This window comes from Lactuca sativa, chromosome 9 (assembly GCF_002870075.4).
Source record: "Lactuca sativa cultivar Salinas chromosome 9, Lsat_Salinas_v11, whole genome shotgun sequence".
NCBI lineage: Eukaryota > Viridiplantae > Streptophyta > Magnoliopsida > Asterales > Asteraceae > Lactuca > Lactuca sativa.
Window position 1 is genome coordinate 2,953,111 of NC_056631.2, and position 21,819 is coordinate 2,974,929.

At 40.0% G+C, this 21,819-nt stretch overlaps 1 protein-coding gene across 1 annotated transcript; it reads left to right on the forward strand.

Annotated features, from left to right (window-relative positions):
- Positions 1–280: 280 nt before the first annotated feature.
- On the forward strand, positions 281–2,601 carry LOC111902070 (probable glycerol-3-phosphate acyltransferase 3). The gene is made up of 2 exons (XM_023897946.3): positions 281–1,362; positions 1,559–2,601. The coding sequence occupies exons 1-2, from the start codon at positions 655–657 to the stop codon at positions 2,462–2,464; spliced, it is 1,614 nt and encodes a 537-aa protein (XP_023753714.1). The 5' UTR covers positions 281–654; the 3' UTR covers positions 2,465–2,601.
- Positions 2,602–21,819: the final 19,218 nt, after the last annotated feature.

The following is a 21,819-nucleotide window of genomic DNA, read 5'->3' on the forward strand; positions in this document are numbered from 1 at the left end:
GTGTGGGTTGGCTTGTCACATAGGGTATCATGCGCGAATTAAACCCCCACCTCCAGATAGCCTACGTTGTTAGAAAGTGAAAGACAGAGATTATCCATGATGCCATAGATTCCTATTATGCTTTAGACAAGTCCAAAGATTACGCTACCAAGGTTCATGCGACGCTTCAGATTTCAAAGGAGGAGAACTTGGTCGGCGACGAAACTCCCATGCCCTTCGAAACAGTGTGGCAAGGAAGACGGGTTGATTCTTTTTTTTTTTTTTTTTTTTTTTTTTTTTTTAAATCTTTTATATAAATAAATATAAGCCAACAACATATTTACCATCTTTTGGTGAATAATCTAAAAACTACACCACTTTTGTAATTATTTTTCAAAATACAATTATCTGGATAAAAACTCTTTAAAATAGAGTTGTAACTGTATCAAACCGGTCCATATATATTCAAATTTTTTGTTAGCTATACCTCTATAATCTTATACCAATTCAAGTCAACCATGGCATTCCAGTCTCCAGTCTCCACCTCACGGTGCATTTATTAGGTTAGAGAGTGTCAACTCGTTAAAAATAGAGTATTCGAATGCCTTTTGGCAACTCGACCGCCATAAATACCACCATTTGGGCATACCTTCCATAACCAGCAATTACTCAAAAATGGTATTCAAGGCTTTACCTTACTCTCTCAGGCTTGTTCTCTTCGTCTCTCGCCTTGTACTCAAACTCCACCAGAACAATACAACAACTCTTAAAAGAACCCTAAGCAACTCGCATGCCTCCAAATTCAAATCACAAACTCCCGTTTCTCTAGCTCAAGATTCCGATCTTTCACTAAAGACTTTGATCTTCGATGTCGAAGGAACACTTCTGAGATCTTCTTCGGTGTTTCCGTATTTCATGTTGGTTGCGTTCGAGGCCGGAAGTTTGATTCGGGCTTTTGTACTTTTCTCTCTGTATCCTCTTCTTTGCTTGGTTAAGGAAGATGTATCTCTCAAGATTATGGTGATGGTTTGTTTTTTTGGCATTAAGAAAGAAAATTTTCGAGTTGGAAGCTCGGTTTTGCCTAAATTTTTCTTGGAAGACGTTGGTATGGAGGGGTCCGACATGTTGAGGAGAGGAAGGAAGAAAGTTGGCGTCAGCAAGTTGCCACAAGTCATGGTCGAATGTTTCTTGAAAGATTATTTGGAGATCGATTATGTCTTTGGAAGAGACCTTGTGGTTTGCGGAGGGTATTATGTCGGTCTCATGAATGAAAACAAGAACATTCTAAAACGTCGTATTAACGATGTATTAGAAAAAGATGAAGATGCCACGGTTTGCTTCTCAAACAAGTGGATTAAGCACGATTGGATCATGTGTAGCAAGGTACTTCACTCTATACATGATTCGTACTTTGCATTTAGAAACATATTAGTATATACATGCATGTACATGTAACATTTGTTTAAGGGGCAAAAGTCGTAAAAAATAAAAATAAATCTAAGGGTGCAAAAGTTATTTAGTTTCCTAGTACCAGATTAGTTTCAAAGATGATTGACTTTTATATTTTTTTGATGTACAGGAGGTTTATGTGGTTACCAATGGAGAAAAGATAGCATGGCAAAGTCTTCCAAGAGAACAATATCCAAAAGCTCTAATCTTCCATGATGGCAGATTAGCCTTTCGACCTGAGCCATTGCATACGCTAGTCATGTTCATGTGGTTCCCTTTCGCGCTGGTTCTAGCCATTTCTCGAGTCATTATCGCACTGTCCTTGCCTTATGGTGCATTGATCCCGATCCTGGAGTTCACCGGTTTGCAGCTCAGGCTCACGAACCACAAGTCAGTTCAAAAGTCGGGTTCTGATCATGATCATAAACAACACAAAGGGCTTTTATATGTTTGTAACCATAGAACTTTACTTGACCCATTATACCTCTCTTTCGGACTCAAGAAACCATTCGCTGCTGTCACATACAGTCTCAGTCGAATGTCGGAAATCTTGTCGCCAATCAAAACTGTCCGACTAACAAGGAACAGGGATCAAGACGCGAAGATGATGGACAAGATGTTAAAGCAAGGAGACCTCGTGGTTTGCCCCGAAGGAACAACTTGTAGGGAGCCTTATTTGCTGCGGTTCAGCCCTTTGTTTGCCGAACTTAGCGATCGTATTGTTCCAGTGGCATTGGATACTCATGTTAGCATGTTTTATGGGACAACTGCCGGTGGATTAAAATGCTTGGATCCTTTCTATTTTATGATGAACCCTAGTCCTATTTATCGAGTTCAGCTCCTAGAGCAGGTTCGTGGTGTGTCTTCCAATTCGCGATGTGGCGATGCAAACTCTACAAGGTTCGATGTGGCAAATTATGTTCAAACCGAGATTGGGAAGACATTGGAGTTCGAATGCACAAGCTTAACGAGAAAGGACAAATATCTTGCATTGGCCGGTAACGAAGGGTTGGTTTCCACGAGTAAGAAAAGATGATTGATGGATGAGTCTCTATTAATTACTCCATATCACCAACTTAATTATGTTTATTACATTTTTCACTTTTCACACTGTATATATGCATCTATATGAATCAATATTCTTTATTTGGAATTGATAAAATATTGGGCGTATTGTTTTATGTACAATTTTTCTATTTTAAATATAGGTATGATATTATTTAATTTATGCTCATGTAAAATAAATAATACGGACAAATTAAAACAATTACATATCTATTTTAAGCACCACAAATGACTCACGGCATATAAATGTTGTTTCGTTAACTCCATTTTATTCTAGACATGATGATCGATGATTTTCATATAATGGGTTGAATGACATGAGACGACAAACTCTCCTCATTTCTTAGATCCTACCCACATCCATATACACGTCACATTTTTTTTTAAACAACAAAATTAGCAGTTAGAAGTTAGTATCATGAAATAGTTAAGAACTTGAGACCTTTAATTTAAAAGGCAAACCATTTACCATGCGGACTACTCCACATTATCACATCTGTTTTTTTATTTTATCACTTTCATATTTCTTAACACACGACACGTGTAAAATATTCATTCATCCCTAACCCGACAAACAAATTAGCATACCGCCTCATGGCGGATTGCTCTCCACTACATGATTTTATATCTTTGTAATAAATAAATAGAAACCTAATTAATATTCATTCATTCTTTGCTGAGGAAATTGTGGACTTCTCTGTAAAGGAAGCTAGGGTAGTCGAGTCGATTTGCGAAGGAAGCTGCTGCGGACGTCGAACGGACACAAAAATGTCGCTACGAACTCGATTCGTGGAGCAACTACACTCCTATGTGTTATCCAATAGATATGAAACTCAAGTAATATTTCAATTTTCTTTCCTAATCTCTGTATAAACTCTGAAGTAGAAATTGATTATATGAATTGGAAATTGATAGGTTAAATGTTATATATAAACATGTATGTTTGTTAGACCGGAGGGTGTGGGAGGGACTCTTCCGTCACTTTTGGTGGGCCATACCCCCCTTTCCCTCACTTCTCTTTCCCTCATCTAAAAGCCAATGAATGGGTGGGAAGTCCTTCCCTCATTTTTTTAAATATATTTTATACATATATTATACTCATTTTGTAGGGAATTAAAAACCATGAATTTTGATATATTTTTTATATTTTTATAATAGGTGTATAATTTTATAAATATTAAAAAAGATAAAAAAAAGCTGACCAATAGCGTGAGGAGAGAGAGTGCGGCACCCCTCCCCCCACCTTTTTTCCCGCGTGTCTTTCCCTCACCTACGGAGTGGTGTGCAGGAGCTTCCCTCACCCCTTTCCCACACCCACTCCGTTTAGCCTTAGGGTGTAAGGATTGGAATCGAAGAAATAAGAAATCGATTTATCCACTGCTTTTCGTCATGAACAGATCCGCAGATGCCCTCTACTTAAAAACAGATCCGCAAAGGAGCCCTCTGCGGAACGATGTATTCCTCTACGGAAATGTATTTTTTTTTCCCAATTTTCAATAATTATTATCTCTTAAAATGGACCATTGAATATTGAGATCATTTTATGTTAATTATATATAAATAAATATTAAAATCGATTTTCAATTATTTCTATAATTAAAAAAAACATTGAAAATTTCTATAATTATTATTAAAATAGACCATTTATGTAAATTTTATAATATATATGGGACCATTTATATAATGTAAATTTGTTATAAAAAGGGGACAATTTATTTTGAAAGATAATTATTCATGTAGACCAATGTATAAAAAATTATAGAATAAAAACATTATTTTTGTTGCATAAAAATGTTTAAAAAAAACAATATATAAGCACAATGCTATAAAAATAAAACTACAATGCTATTTAAAGTTACTTTTCAATATTATTTTTGTAATTTTGGCATATATGTTTAATCTTTTACATCATAGTTTGCATGGATGGCCTGCAGAATGTACTTTTAAAGGGGCGTTAAGGACTGTGTTGAAAAAGTACATTACAAAACTAAATAGTAGGCGAGTTGAATTATTTCGAGAGACAACTTTTAGGATCTTCATTGACATGTCTACCCCGAATGGTGACCCGATGCTCTGTCATTTGATGATGTTGCATGAGGTTCATGATGTAGCGGTAGCCAGGGCTGGGAAGTTTCGGTTCGAGTTACAAAGCAGGGTGGTTGAATATGGTGAAATGAAATTTTGTTTGATTAGCGGTTTGAGACTTGGACCGTATGTTGATATAATAAATACAAAAGTCAACACAAGTTCAACATTAAGGAATCGATTGTTCCGTAATGTGAGAGATGAAGATTTACGGCTGAAAGATTTAGAAGTCTACATAAAATGGCTACCATTCTCGACATGTAGCGATGAGGATGCGGTAATAGTTTTGCAAATGATCTTTTTGTTGAGGGTCTCATAGGACGAGACGGCAATACGTGCATTCCGTCGGCCGTGTATGAGCTAGACGATAGTCAATATAATCGGAACATGTATTAAATTTATTATTTATTATTTATTTATAAATACTTGATGATTTTTATTAATTATAATGAGTACGACAGGTTTGCGTGAGGTATATATTTGTGGAGGTATAGTGAAACACAATTATCATTATGGTTTCGTAAGATCTATAGATAATTACGAGATAATCAGAGTGTGGGTTACGCGAAGATGACGAAGTATACGGTGACCAGTTTTTAACTTCCGTTTAAGGTTAGTTTTAGGTGCAATTACTTATATTTTTTAAGTGCTTATAAGTTTGGACAAAGCATAATTTTTTATCGTAATACTAGGTATGGATTTTGGAGACATTTCCGGAAGCTTTGAGGTTTGCGTATCACACAGAAAATGAAAGTCCAAGAATGAGGGCATGAAGAATAAAAGCACAATTATCTCTCGAGCAACGTTTACGTATATTAGACGTTTCAGTGTTATAGTTATACATTCCTTAAATTAATTATCAAGGTTGTAAAAATCGCTCGACGGTAGCTCGACAGTCGATTGACGATAAACGATTAATCAGACACGGAGGGGATTAATCAATGATTAATCAGGGACCCTAAATTATTAATAAAATTATTTAAAAAATTAATATTTCCTAAAAAATTAAGCATTTGAAAAATTTAAATTTTAAAATTTTGAATTTTTAAAAATTTTAGTATAATATTTTAAAATTTGAAAGCTTAAAAATGTAAAATTTTAAAATTTTGGTGTAATATTTGAAAATTATTTGTTTTTGAATTTTTAAAATATTTCCCTCCTATGACCGTCGAGAACCGCCAAGGCCGCCAAGCCTGAGTTTGACCTATTTTGACCAATTTCCGCCAAACACCCAATCGTAATTGGTTCAAGGCCACCAAACGATTAATCGCCGATTAATCGGCCGCCAAGGGCGATTTATGCAACACAGTTACTTATATATAGTTAAAAATTACAACAATTTTATATACATAAATTTAATTTTTTAATTTTGCAGGAAAATAACATCCCACGTGTTTTTGAACTAACGCCTGTTGAGATCCATTTGTCATTCTTTGTGCGTTATGTAAATTAGACTCTATACAAAGTACAGTCGCCACCGCAACAACAGAGTCCTCCTAAGGAGTGGTCTCCATCACCGCAACAACAGAGTCCTCTTAAGCAGCGGTCTCCATCACCTCACCCGTCTCAGTTTCAGGAAGCAGACTACATCTCAGGCTCTCATTTTCGGGGAGTAGATTACACCTCAGCCTCTCATTTTCAGGAAACATACCACACGGAAGACAATAAAAATAGACAAATTATAGGGTGTTGTTACTCAATTGAAAACCACAATTGAGCAGTTTGGTAAGAGAATGGATAATTGGGAAAAAGATAAACAATTTGGTGTGAACAATATGGAAAATGTGGATGCGGGGGAAGCATTTTCTCGTGGTTTGGATCCCGAGTCAGGGCATACGTATGTGCAGGCACCACCGCCTGTTGTTGTAGTTAAGGATAACACAGTTACACCGTTATAAGGGCGGGTAAAAATGAAATCGAAATTTTGTAGGGAGCTTTACACACAGGTATAAAATTAAGTAATTTCTATTTATATAGTATATAATCTTTCCAAATTAATTAACATATTGATTTTGTAGGTTCCGTCGACGGAACCATTGAAGAACAGAAAAAGGAAAAAACAACAGAAGTCCAATAATGTAGAAAAAAAAAAGACCATTACTATTGGACGCTTATGCAGACAGTGACAATGAATTTTGGAAATTGTGGGGAAAGAACATGGGAGCGGTATTTTGGAGCATAGACTTTTAAGAGGTATTGAGATGAATTGAGAATTTTGATCAAGTTTACTTGGTATTGACTTTGGATGGTTGCTCTATGAGGCAACACACATCCCTTATTTTATATTACAAAAGTGTTGGATAATTAATTGTACAAAATGAATTTTTTTCCTAACACGCAACATTTGGTTATCTGGATGTCACTGCTCAAGGAAATAAATATGTCGACTGGTAGGTGGAAGTTTATTAATCCTGAAGGCACGACTTTGGAACCTAGGAAACAACATTATTTGAGGCGGGTAGCAGTCGGGATGGTTGATGGACCACATTGACTGATTTGGATCTCCTTACATGGAAAGTGAACATATATGATTCAGGTGAATGGTGTGGTTTCTTTAAAAGATATACGGGTGATGGTAGTTTCAAATTGTTGGGAGATAGTATATTAAGTGAACTAGACCACATATAATGTGACAACCCGAAACTTCTACCTGGTACATCTAGTCAGTTAGTCTAAGTTAAACTCGTTCCTTCTAACTCCTAACACTGATTAAGGGCTCATTAATGCATTTAAAGCCTTGAGTACAACCAAAGTTTGAATTAGGGATGGGTTGGCTTAAGATTTAGGGTTGCAAAAAAGCCAAACAATCCATCAAAAGGAGTGTGTGGCCGCACACCCGAGTGTATGGCCGCACACCCGAGTGTATAGCCGCACACATGAGTGTGTGGTCGCACACCCGAGTGTATGGCCGCACACATGAGTGTGTGGCTGCATACCCATTGTCTATATATAGAGGAGGCTCATTTTCACTTCATTTCCCCTCTCCTCAACCGCACACACCTCTCTCTCCCTCTCAGGCTTCTTCAACCACAAACCCTCCCAAGACTTAAAAAAACATGAGTAATCCATCCCTTAGCTTGTTGTGCTTGAAGAACCACTTAATCTAAGCCTATAATCATTGAGTCCTGTCATGTTCTGTTGGGTTTTCAGTAAAACAAATAAACTAGAAAACAATTCCTAAGTTCACATGCAGCCTACTTTGGATCTATGTTTTAACTATTGAACATATAACTTTGAATTGCAAACAAGAACCCTAGAGGAGAGAGGCTATTTTCAAAAATAACTAACTAGGGTTTAAGAGTTACATACCTTTCAATTGTTATAGTAAACAATTGATAATCCTCTTGAACTTGATCTTCTTGGAAGCCTAGCACCACAAATGTAATGCCTCTAATGGAATCACACCCAAGAACTAGCAAGAAGGAAACTTGAAGGAGAGAGGCTAGGGTATGCAAAAATCGGCCTAGGGTTTCTTCCAAGGTAGGAATGGCCGAATTTAGGAGATGGGATGCTCCTTATATAGCTGAGGGATCTAGGGTTTTGGGAAAACCCTAATACTCCTTTGCTTGGGGCCTAAGCTAATCCAAAGGCCTCATCCAAAGCCCCTTGTTAGAAATCCATAGCGTTTCGCCTATAGATTTCGTCCACCTCCCTCCAAGGAGGTTCTAGAGCCTTCCACTCAACTATATGATAATTGCAAACTAGTCCCTGCACTTTATAATTTAATCTTTTAACATATTAATAAATCATTTATATTAATTTATTAATCTTATAAATTAATATCTCTCATTTCATAATTTCCTTGTCCAGTTGCTAGGTTTGAGGGCAACCCAAAAGGACTATGCTGCTATAAATTCAAGTACATACCAATTATAGTTATGGGCTTAAACACCTAATCCAACAGTCTCTCACTTGGATAAGTCTGTAACTATAATTGCTAGTATGACTTATAAATTTGACCAGCAAATTGTAGCTTCCAAAAGCTACTACCAAACTCTGACCCAGTCAGTTACGTGTCCTAAGATAAGTAATCACGTGACCCTTCATTCTACTAGATATCCCTAAACATAAGACATGGAATACAATCAATCACTTTTTCCAGAATCTATGTTTCTCGATTTCTGATTTGTGATGATATAGGACTTCTAATCGAACACATCAATTTAGTCCCGGCTGGGCCCAAGACAAACGTCAACACCAAATCATCGAGGGGCCCACAAATATTGCTTTTGCCATTAGGGCAAAAGGGAACGAATAAACATTGACTCATATGATTGTATCTTTTACTCATAAAACCATACATTACAATACGTTTTATAACACCAAGTTACTGATGCGTTTTCGTATTACCAATGTATAGCCGACATGCAAATTACAACTCATATATCTGTAACGTCCCAAAATTGAAGACTAAAAATTTCTTTTAATAAAACATTACGTTAAGCAAATTCATCATTTCAAAACATAAACAAAGTATTAGTTTCCAAAATACATATTAGTTATCAGAGTAAACATTCCCAGGCTGTCTAAACTATGGTGTGTGCCATGCGATCACCCCGAGCTCTTCCCTCCGCTACCGGAAGTACCGGAAAACAAAATTGAAAACCGTAAGCACAAAACTTAGTGAGTTCCCCACCCTACCACATACCATGCATAACCACATACTGCACATACTAGGCTACGCCCGCTATCCTGGGCCACGCCCCCTACCTCAGGCCTCGCCCGCTACAACGTGGTGCCGAGAACAAACTGGGACACTAGGCCTTCTTGTGGCCCCGCTGGTTGCAGTGAAAACATAACAAGTCTGATCCCTGCACGGTGGTAACAGTACAATCCCTGCTGAAATGAGCAGTCCGACCGCACTTGAAACAGCCATACTCACCAGCGCTACCACTCCTGCACGTGCCCCCGTGCGCCCTGCCACACTTCCCGCACCGACTGCGGTCCTGATAATCCCTCGATCTCGAATCCGATCCCTTGGGCCTTTTGCCCGAACTTGCAGCTACCTGAACCTCATCCGACTTCCTCTTTCGGATCTGCTCCAAATCAATTTCCCTCTCTCTAGCCCGAGAAATCATATCTTCCAGCGTCTTACAGCTGGATCTGCTCACGAACTCCCTGATGTCATCCCTCAACATCTCATGGTATCGAGCCTTCTTCATCTCCTCATCCGCGACATACTGCGGTACAAGAAGAGCCCTCTCCCTGAACTTGGCGGTGATCTCCGCCACAGTCTCAGTGGTCTGCGTCAAATCCTGAAACTCCCGTGCCAACTGCTGCACCTCAATAATCGGCGAAAACTCCGCCCTGAACCTGGCCGAGAAATCGCTCCAAGTCATCGCGTCCAACGCGGCATCATCCCCCAAGGCATGACCAATCTTCTCCCACCAATCCCTCGCTCTGTCCTTCAGAAGATAGGAGGCGAGTCTAACCTTGTCCCCCTCGGGACACTTGCTCGTACGAAAAGCGTTGGCAACATCATCCAACCATCTGCTACTAGCAATGGGGTCCCTAGCCCCATGATAATCTGGCGCCCCGCAGGCCCTGAACTCTCGAAATGTCAAGGTACGCGCTCCCAGCAAGGCCATCATCTCGGTACGGATGGCTCCCAGCCTCTCATCCAAAATCTCCAGTATACCCTCCTTGACCGTGCCAAAGATCACAGGAGTCTGGTCTAGCATACTACGTGCAACCTCGGCGGATATCAACTCCCTTATTCGCTCCTCTAGCTGCTCGGCCCCTGAACCCGAGCCTGATCCCTCTCCGGCGCCTGATCCGCCCGCTGGTCTCTCTCGCAACGTCACCATGCTGAAACATATAACACAACCACTATCAGAATACTCATCACTGATGCGAGACCAACCATACCCTACCAGGTTCCCGGTCTTGTCTCGGCCTTTCCCGAATCGAGTACGGATCCTCTGCTTTCAGTAGTACGGGCCCATACTACCTTCCACATCTATTCGTACTTTCCTCAGGAATTGCTTCGACTCCACCAGGTCCCTTATCCACTAATACTGCTCCCAGCACTACCTCATCCTAGGCTTACCCTAGGGAAACCTCTGACTCAACTCAAACCAGTCCTCAGCTACTGAAGGTCTCCTTGGGATGCCAATTAGCCATCACCTGGATACCGTCACATATGACGAGGCTCAGATAATCCTTCAAGTAAAATACCCGTTCCTACAGCGGTTGGACTCAGACAAGAGCTGCGCAATAGGACCAAATCCAACACTCTGAGATTATTCAACCCTGATCACATGTGGCGTGTCGTATCCACCTAATGGCTAACTCCCATCGCTCAGAATCCCACAATGCACAAAGCAAGCAACATTCGGACAAGGGAAAATCTAACCATAACATACTCAAGCAATCATATTCACATAGCAAGAATCTAAACTAGCATGCAACACAAACTCATAAACTCAGGCATAACCTAAACATGCTATCCTACTATTGTCTAATCAGCACTATCATGCAACTCAAAAGCACAAATAACAGGCATATAAGGCATCATCCCTAGATCCTTAGTCCTATTCTAGCATGCTGTTCTATCAAATGATAATCATAACATAAACTTGTATGGGTATTTTGGGGTACTTACTTGAGCTCGGCTGATTGCATGCACCACACCCTTTTTTTTCTCTTTTCAAAATTCTTCTATTTCTGGATTCTTTTTGCTTTTCTAAAACTGTTTTTCGTTCTCAAAATTCTTTTTACAAAACTGTCTTTTCATTTTTGAAAACTTTATATCCGACCCCTCAGTTTGAGTTCAGGCACACCCGAGAGTATGCCCGAATCCCTCAAACCAAGGCTCTGATACCAACTTGTAACGTCCCAAAATTGAAGATTAAAATTTCTTTTAATAAAACATTACGTTAAGCAAATTCATCATTTCAAAACATAAACAAAGTATTAGTTTCCAAAATACATATTCGTTATCAGAGTAAACATTCCCAAGCTGTCTAAACTATGGTGTGTGCCATGCGATCACCCCGAGCTCTTCCCTCTGCTACCGGAAGTACCTGAAAACAAAACTGAAAACCGTAAGCACAAAACTTAGTGAGTTCCCCACCCTACCACATACCATGCATAACCACATACTGCACATACTAGGCTACGCCCGCTATCCTGGGCCACGCCCCCTACCTCAGGCCTCGCCCGCTACAACGGCCCCGCCGCTCCAGGCCCCGCATGGCTTCGAGCCCCGCTCGGATACATATCTGTTTCACTTAGGCCTTGCCTGTCACAGGGCCCCGCCCACTAACATATAATAGCACATAAACATATCACATCCCATCACATCACATAAGCTAAACACATACTAACAGATCTTGTTCTAAGGCCTCGCCTATCTCTGGGCCCCGCCCTTGTCCTGCTACTGATGAGTCATGGAACCCCGTCCATACTCCTGCTGATAGTGAGGTACGGGCCCAGCCCACCCTCACTCCTTCCCTAACTTGGGCCTCGCCCCTGCTCTGCTGCTACTGAGATGTGGAACACCATCCACACTCTGCTATTGGTGAGATACGGGACCTCGCCCACACTCACCTCCCTACCAGGCACATACAAGTATCACACAGACAACAAGTATAAACTACCACATAAACCATTCCTTGGGCACCCGCCCTTTATCATTGGACCTCGTCCCGAATATCATACTAGCATACTGTGCCTAGGGCTAACCCCCGGGTCTTCTACTCATAACTACATGGGCCGGCATTATGGCCGTAGACCCATTCATACAAAGGGAAACTCACCTACACTGGCTGAACTTGCTGATGATCCCACTAGCTGCTGCCCGACCACTCACTGAACTCCTGCTCTACTAGCTTCCTGAGCTGTCAATATCAATGCAACACTTAGTCTAACTGACCCCCTGAAAGACAACCAAGTCAACTCTGGTCTAAGTCCTGGTCAAAGTCAACCTTCCAGGTCAACCCTACTCGCCGAGTCCACCTACTGACTCGCCGAGTTCACATACTCAGGGTCCTTCCATTCGCGACATGACTCGCCGATTCAGTCCATGACTCGCCTAGTCCAACGATTTCCGAGTCCTGACCTGTCCAACTCGCTGAGTCTCCACCCGACTCACTGGTTCGAGTCTTCACTCGAAGAGTTTGGGGCTACGCGACCTGACTCGCCGAGTCCAAGAACAGACTCGCCGAGTACCAGGCAATCTTCATCCAACTCGCCAAGTTGTTTTTCCAACTCGCTGAGTTCATGCCCAACATCATCCGACTCGACGAGCTGTTCATCCCACTCGTCGAGTTCCTCCTCATCTTCATGCTACTCGCCGAGTCCACTCGAAGGACTCGTCGAGTCCATTCAGATCTACATACATGCAGAGGACTTTTGAGTCATGCATAGACTCCAAACTGTAGATCTACCCTTCCCAAGCATATTCCCTATGTAAAGTTGCAAACTTTACGTGTAGAGATGGAGATCTAGGCAAAATGCACCATTAACTAGGGTTTAAGGCCAAAAGGCTTCAAAATCGACTCAAGGGCTGATACTTTATGCTTCTCCAGTCGATAACACACTTGGATCTGAAGTAGCAACTCCAGATCCGGCTTCTAACTCAAAATAATATCATTATGGCTAAAGAGCCCCAACAACCACACATAGATCTAGGTGCAAAAGGGTCCAGGAACTAGTTTATTACCTCCAAATGCTCAGAATGAACTCACAATCCCAGATCTATAGCCCTTCTTGCTTCTCCAAGTTCCTTCTTCCTTTTCCAAGCTTTAATGCACCTTCCAAGGAAATAAATGGCTCAAATAAAGGATATAACGGCTAAGGTTTGGTATCCAGGGCTAAAGAGGCAGTAAGGAACCCTAGGAAGAATATTAAGACGTTTATATAGGCTCCAAGTCCCGAATTTAGGGTTTTCCACACACATACTAGACTCGCCGAGTCACCTTGGCCGACTCGCCGAGTCGGTCACTTACTCCTCGACCCGGATCCCGCTCGGACTCGCCGAGTCGCCCCTTAAAATTAAGGTTTTCTTTCCTTTCTTGGCCTTCAAAACTTTGGGTGTTACAATATCTCTGTTTCAAGATCATAGATATTATCATCTCAGTATTACTCGTGATGAATTCCATGAAGTAATACTCTGAGCATGGGTTTATCCAATACTCAAATCTCACTCTCTGAGTACTCATGAACATTGCAGCAATTCTATTGCTATATCTATCCTTAGAGAATCTGCAATCCAATTCATGACAATCTTAATTCACTACTTACTTCCAAAAGTACGAGTGACTGTGGAGTTTGAACAATCATATTATTCGGGAAGTTAAACATGCAAAATATGAAACACAATAATAAACAATTGACAAAAGGCAGTAAACAAACTCATAAATAATACTTTATTATTTAATCACCAAGAGTCAATTACATTTACTTTGTAACAAGTTTCTGAACTAGACTAATCTAACCACTAAAACTAATATCATCTTTCAGCCCTATGCTTCGAGCATGTTGAATATGCTTAGCCCTACTCTGACCCTTTGTGAGGGGGTCTGTTGGGTTATCTTCATATGATACCCTCTTTATAACAAGATGGCCTTCTTCTACTTTATGCCTGATGAAATGATACTTTCTGTCGATATGTCTGGTTTTACCATGGTCTCTGGGTTTCTTAGTTAAGGCAACCGCTACCTCATTATCACAGAACAATTCCATAGGCTCCTAGATGGTTGGAACAACTCCGAGATCCCCGATGAAGTTCCCTAACCAAGCTGCTTCTTTACACACTTCACTCGCTGCTATGTACTCTGATTCGCAAGTAGAATCAGCCACCGTATCTTGCTTGGAACTTTTCCAAGTAACTACTCCTCCATTCGGTAGAAATACCCAGCCAGATTGACAACGGAAGTTATCTCTATCCGCTTGAAAGCTGGCATCACTGTAACCATCTACTCTCAAAGTATCATTGCCACCAAGTACAAGGACCCAATCCTTTGTTCTTCGCAAATACTTGAGTATATTCTTTATAGCTATCCAATGAGCTCTACCTGGGTTTCCCTGATAGCGACTGACCATGCTCAAATCAAAGGCCACATCAGGGCGAGTACATATCATAGCGTACATGATCGATTCGACAGCGGAAGCATAAGGTACACGACTGTGACATCCCCATTTTCACGGCCAGAAAAGACCAATTATGTTCATGCTTTATAAAAATCAGAGTACCTCTTTTAATAAAAATGTTGTGGAATTTGTTCCCAATAAAACATGATAAGTACGTTATCAAATCGTTTCCGAAGAAAAGTATTTTTATTCATTTTAAAATATTTGGGATGTCATCGTCAATACAAAAACATAATCATAAACAGAACTTACATTCATTATCACTAGTGATATATATCTCTTTTAAGTCTCTTAGTGTAATGTGACTTCATCTCAACACCTGTGATATAAATAAACTGAGTGGGTCAGGTTGGAAAACCTGGTGAGAACATAGGGTTTTCAACCCATAATAATATAATTATTATGTTTAAACAATTAAACAATCAACCTAATTACCCATCCCCATTATCTTCTTTATTCTTAAGGATCTACCTTAAGAATCAACTATTCCTCGTTCATTTATTCCTAAGAATCATCCTAAGGAATCGGAACGAAGTCCATCGTTGCCACGATTTACACAACGGGCACTAAGTCTACATAGTCGCCAGGGCTTAGGCACTAAGTCTGCATAGTCGCCAGGGCTTAGGCACTAAGTCTGCATAGTCGCCAAGGTTTAGGCACTAAGTCTGCATAGTCGCCAGAGTTTAGGCATCAAGTCTGCATGATCACCAAGGTTTAGGTATCAAGTCTGCATGATCACCAAGGTTTTAGGCATCAAGTCTGCATGATCACCAGGGTTTAGGTATCAAGTCTGCATGATCACCAAGGTTTCGAGTACACCGGGTGAACACATCGTTCACAACACCTACAGGTTGCGAGCCTGCTAGTGTTCCACTGGACTGTCTAGAATAGTCTGTGGTTGTCATCCATACTCTGCTGAATGACGGGGCCATCGTTTGGGAAAAGGCTTCTCACATCGTCCACCTCTCACCCTCACCTCGTGGTCTATAACACCTCTCAACTCACCATCCAACTCATATTCCATCTATTACATCTACCCATGTTTTACCTCAACATTATTGTAGATATAGAATACATATACAGTTTAAATCATTTAAAACATGTATACAATCATTCATTTAGCATAGACAACAAGTACTCAGATAATATGCACACATAACACGTAATTTATATAAAATACTTCATATCTATGTGTAAGATGAAAGTAATTATGCACTCACTTGAAAAGGGTGATTTCGAACTCAGACAACGCTTCGCTTCTTAAAAAAAATCATTTCCTTCGACGAAACCTAGTATTATTACCAGTAGAGTTTAATCTATTATTCGTCGAGACTAATTAATAGTCTAACTATTATTACTACTATATAAGCGTTAAATAACACTAAATATAACTCATAATAATAGCCCAAATAATTATTTTAAGGTTCTAATAATGTTACTATAATTAAATAAAAGCTATATTAAATATAGTATAGGCGTAGCTCACTTACAGCGAGTTTTTATTAAAAACCGGGCTTCGCTGGAGCAGCGTTTCCGAGCCGAAAGCTTTTCTTCTCAGAGCCGTCGGGCGCTCCGGGGCTTTCTTCTCGTGCTAGGGAGGTTCCCCAGACTTGGGAGGGGTTTAGGGAGGTTAGAGAGAAGTTAGAGAGAGAAAGAAATGCTTATGGTGTGATGAAATAATGAAGGGTTCACCCTTTATTTATAGGGATTTTATAGTAAAGTAGCCGCTAAGTTTCGTCTGTATCTTCCGCCTACGAGCTCCGTTTTCTACGTTCTTTATATCAACGCGTTGGTATTTACGAGTACTACAACTTTCCTTTAGACCTCGTCGGCTAATTCTCCTTCTATCTCAGATTTACAAAAACTGTATCGTATTTATCGTGCTCGATGAGTAGCGACTAAGCTTCGTCCATATCTTTCGCATACGAGATCCTTTTCCGACTTTATTTATATCCACATGTTGGTATTTACGATTATTACAACTTTCATTTAGACCCTGTTAGCTAATTCTCATTCTATCTTGGATTTATAAAACTATATCGAATTTATCGCGCTCGATACTAAGCTTCGTCCATAATTTTCGCATACGAGCTCCATTTTTTACTGTCTTTTTATCGTTTAATTCCTATTAACGGTATCTTCATTTCTCTTTTAGATTATTTTGGTTGAAAATCGATCGATCTAAAATTCAAATTTTCGGGCTGTGCACTGCTATGCTAAATCTTAGAACAATCATAACTTCCTCATACGAAGTCAGATTTGAGAGTTCTTTTTATGGACACTCTCAGTTTAACATTTTCTGTGAATTTTGTTTAGATCGTTAAGGTATAAGTCTCTCTATTGTAAATTCACTATTTACACTTCCCTGTGCCGTGCCGGTTCTATCACGAAACTTCGACGGGTCATAACTTCTTCGTTATAACTCGGATTTCGGCGCTCTTTATATGTACGGAAACCTTGTAACATATACTACAACTTGGTTAAGACTATTTATTATAAATAATCTTTTGCCAAAAAGTCGTTTTCGACACTTATTGCCTCAAAATTGACTAGCCCGGATCTACGGTCGTGATAACTATCTCCCCCTTAGGATGATTACGTCCCGGAATCATCAACGAAACAGGGCTCACAGGATGACTCCATAAGTTATCTCTTCATCCTAAGTTATAACCGTAACTTTGATGTTTCTTTGAATGAGTATCTAACTCTAAGACTTCCTGACAGCAGTCGGTGCTCGATCTTGCACTTGCTCCCTATCTCATGTTAGACTCCAAATTATGACCTTTAAGTCACAATCTCAATCCTCAATGGATACGAAATTCAGATAAGTTATTTTATTACTATCATGGATCGATGTGTCATATTCTAATGACCTCTCATCGTATGTTGCAACGCTCAGACTCGGATCTCTAAGAGTCAAATTCTAGTATGGAATATACCTTCCTTCATGCTCTAATGTGATAGAATCACATTTTAACATGTAGCATTTCTAGCTACTAACTTCTTTAACAACGAGCGTGATGCTTCTATTAATCGCTTTGATTATCTCTCACTTCAATGTTCTGGATTAAGTTAGATGCTACATCGAACTTGGTTCTTTGAACGACGTAACATACTCATCGTAGTCGGACTCAATTTGATATGACCACTAGGGTCTGTATAACAACAATATTCTTAGTCATTACCGAAACGATGGTAACGACATGCTTGAATAAAACGGACTTAATTATTAGCTTCTTGGTAACCTTGTGACTTTCCCTGATCCAAGCATGAATCCTGTGCTTCTGGTAGTATATGCATCTACTACCTTTCACACCTACTCATACTCGACCCAAGTATTGTCTCGCAGTCCCCAAGTCACCATACAAGAAAATCACATAACAGTTTAACACATCAGATAACAAAACGAAGGTTTTATTATTTCTTGAAAATATTACATAGGTGTTCAAGTTCACCCTAGACTATGCCTCTAATAGGCTACATCATACGATACTATCGCTACTGCATAACTTGATCTTCGGATATGAAGTCCTCATCCTTGATTCCTCGCATGGTTTTCTGTTTCGCCGAGGATCATGTGAAATGCTCTTGGCCTTGGTGGCGTGTTTGGCCTTGCTGCCTCGTTTTTCTTTGGGCAATCCCTAGAAATATGCCCTTCTTTGTTACATCCATAGCACACCTTCTTGTTGGACGCACACTTGCTGGCGTAATGCCCTGTCTTTCCACATTTGTAGCAAGTCACTTCCTCGCCACATTTCCCGAAGTGCTTCTTTCTACAATTCTCGCACCACTTGGTTTCACCTCCTCCTACTTCTTCAGTCTTTGAGAATTTCCTTTCTTTGTTGGTTTTAAAGATCCTTCATGCTTCCTTTTCTCGCCAACTTCAGCTCTCTCCAGACCCTTTTCCCTAATCTGGGTCACAACATTCCTGACTGCCCAGATGGCCTTTCAAAGTGGTTGCTTGCTTGACCATTGGTCCAAAGTCTGCTGGTAATCCATGGGCAAACTTGTTGACCTTGGAGAGCTCAGTTGGAACTAGGTAAGGAACAAGCTTCATTTTCTCCGTAAAACTTGCAGCATACTCGATGACACTCATCCTTCCCTTCTTTAGATTCTAAAACTTGTTGTTGATCTCCAGAAGATCCTGCTCAGAGCAGTACTGCATCTTTAACTGCACCAGAAAATCTTCCCATGACATCTTGCTCGCTTCTCCTTTGGGCATCGAATCGGCTAGTAGCTTCCACCAGCTTAGTACTCCAGATTTCAACAGAGGAACCGCGGGAGCGGTCTTTTGCCTGTTGCTACACTCGCAACTCTCAAACATCGTCTCCATCTCGGAGATCTAGTTCATGACTTCCACCGGCGTCGGGCTTCCGGATAGACTCGGTGGTTTGGATGCCATGAAATCCTTGTATTTGCATCCACGTCAGTCATTTCCTTCATCCTGGTGGTTTTGCCTAACTATCGGTGGGTTGGCTTGGCCAATAGTCCCACTGTAGTTTCCCTCCTCAATCTGCCCTTCGTTCAATTCAGACTGTTCGATCTGTATGGTCGCTTCCTCTCGATTTTGTTGGAGCAAACGTCTGGTTTCCTCCATTTGACGATCCAAAATCGCCTGGATCATCGCTTGCACTCCGGCCATTGTTATTGGCTCAACAGCGGCTACCACAACCGGTATTTTCTCAATCACTGGGGGTTGGTTTCGGTTCCCATTTGCATTCACGTTTCCGCTACCGGTCCTTGCCATCTTGATCTACATACCGAATAAGGTGAAGCTAGATCTTTATTTAGGATTGACGTTAAAATTATCCTTATCACTCCGAAATGTTTATATGCTAGTGCTAATATCGTAGTTAAACGCTTAGAATCCTAAACACATAAGGTTTCCAGATTCGGTCGGCAATAGACCATAGATCCGAACAAATAACAGCATATTATGCACAAAGCATTTAGCACATAAAAGCATTTTAGGCACAATCCCTACAATAATCAAGTGCTCACACCTCACAATCATCGCTTAGCATTCTAAGTTTAAGTCTAGAAATAAATCCATATTCCTAGTTCACTTAAACTAATGCTCTGATACCAATTATGACATCCTCATTTTCACGGACAGAAAACACCGATTATGTTTATGCTTTATAAAAATCAGAATACCTCTTTTAATAAAAATGTTGCAGAATTTGTTCCCTGTAAAACATGATAAGTACATTATCAAAGCGTTTCCGAAGAAAAGTATTTTTATTCATTTTAAAATATTTGGGATGTCATCGACAATACAGAAACATAAGCATAAACAGAACTTACATTCATTATCACTAGTGATCTATATCTCTTTTAAGTCTCTCAGTGTAATGTGACTTCATCTCAACACCTGTGATATAAATAAACTGAGTGGGTCAGGTTGGGAAACCTGGTGAGTACATAGGGTTTTCAACCCACAATAATATAATTATTATGTTTAAACAATTAAACAATCAACCCAATTACCCATCCCCATTATCTTCTTTATTCTTAAGGATCTATCCTAAGAATCAGATATTCCTCGTTCATTTATTCCTAAGGATGATCCAAAGGAATCGGCACGAAGTCCATCGTTGCCACGATTTACACAACGGGCACTAAGTCTACATAGTCGCCAGGGCTTAGGCACTAAGTCTGCATAGTCGCCAGGGCTTAGGCACTAAGTCTGCATAGTCGCCAGAGTTTAGGCATCAATTCTGCATGATCACCAAGGTTTGATACTTACGAGTACTACAACTTTCATTTAGACATCGTCGGCTAATTCTCCTTCTATCTCAGATTTACAAAAACTGTATCATATTTATCGTGCTCGAAGAGTAACGACTAAGCTTATTCCATATCTTTCACATACGAGATCCATTTCTGACTTTATTTATATCCACACGTTGGTATTTACGAGTACTACAACTTTCATTTAGACCCCGTTGGCTAATTCTCATTCTATCTCGGATTTATAAAACTGTATCGAATTTATCGCGCTCGAAGAGTAGCGACTAAGCTTCGTCCATAATTTTCGCATACGAGCTCCATTTTTTACTGTCTTTTTATCGTTTAATTCCTATTAACGGTATCTTCATTTCTCTTTTAGATTATTTTGGTTGAAAATCGACCAATCTAAAATTCAAATTTTCGGGCTGTGCACTGCTATGCTAAATCTTAGAAAAATCATAACTTCCTCATACGAAGTCTGATTTTGGCGTTCTTTTTATGGACACTCTCAGGTTAACATTTTCTATGACTTTTGTTTAGATCGTTAAGGCTAAAATTCGCTCTATCGTGAATTCACTATTTATACTTCCCGGTACCGTGCCGGTTCCGTCGCGAAACTTCGACGAGTCATAACTTCTTCGTTATAACTCGGATTTCGGCGCTCTTTATATGTACGGAAACCTTGTAACATATACTACAACTTGGTTAAGACTTATTATAAATAATTGTTTGCCTAAAAGTCGTTTTCGACACTTATTGCCTCAAAATTGACTTGCCCGGATCTACGGGCGTTACAACGACTCATGTAAGCTATTTCCTCGTCTGTACTAGGGCATTGAGTCTTACTCAATTTTGTGTTGCTCTGGATAGGTAGCTCTCCCTTCTTGGAATTTTCCATACTAAACCTCTTTAGTACCTTATCCAAGTATGTGCTCTGACTAATTCCAATTAGTCTCCTCTTTCTATCTCTCAATATCCTAATCCCAAGAATATAGGCAGCTTCTCCAAGGTCTTTCATGGAAAAACACTTTCCAAGCCAAGACTTAACTTCGTTCAAGGTTGGAATGTCGTTACCAATGAGTAATATGTAATCGACATATAACACCAGAAAAGTTACTATACTCCCAGTAGCCTTGATATACACACAAAACTCATCTTCACTTTTAGAGAAACCAAACTCTTTGACTTTCTCATGGAAGCAAAGATTCCAGCTGCGAGATGCTTGTTTCAATCCATAAATGGATTTCTCAAGCTTGCATACTCTATTGGGAAATTTTGCATTAACAAAACCCTCTGGATGATTCATGTAAACATCCTCAGCCAACTTGCCGTTAAGGAAAGCAGTCTTGACGTCCATCTGCCAGATTTCATAGTCATGAAAGGCAGCTATGGCGAGCAATATCCTGATAGATT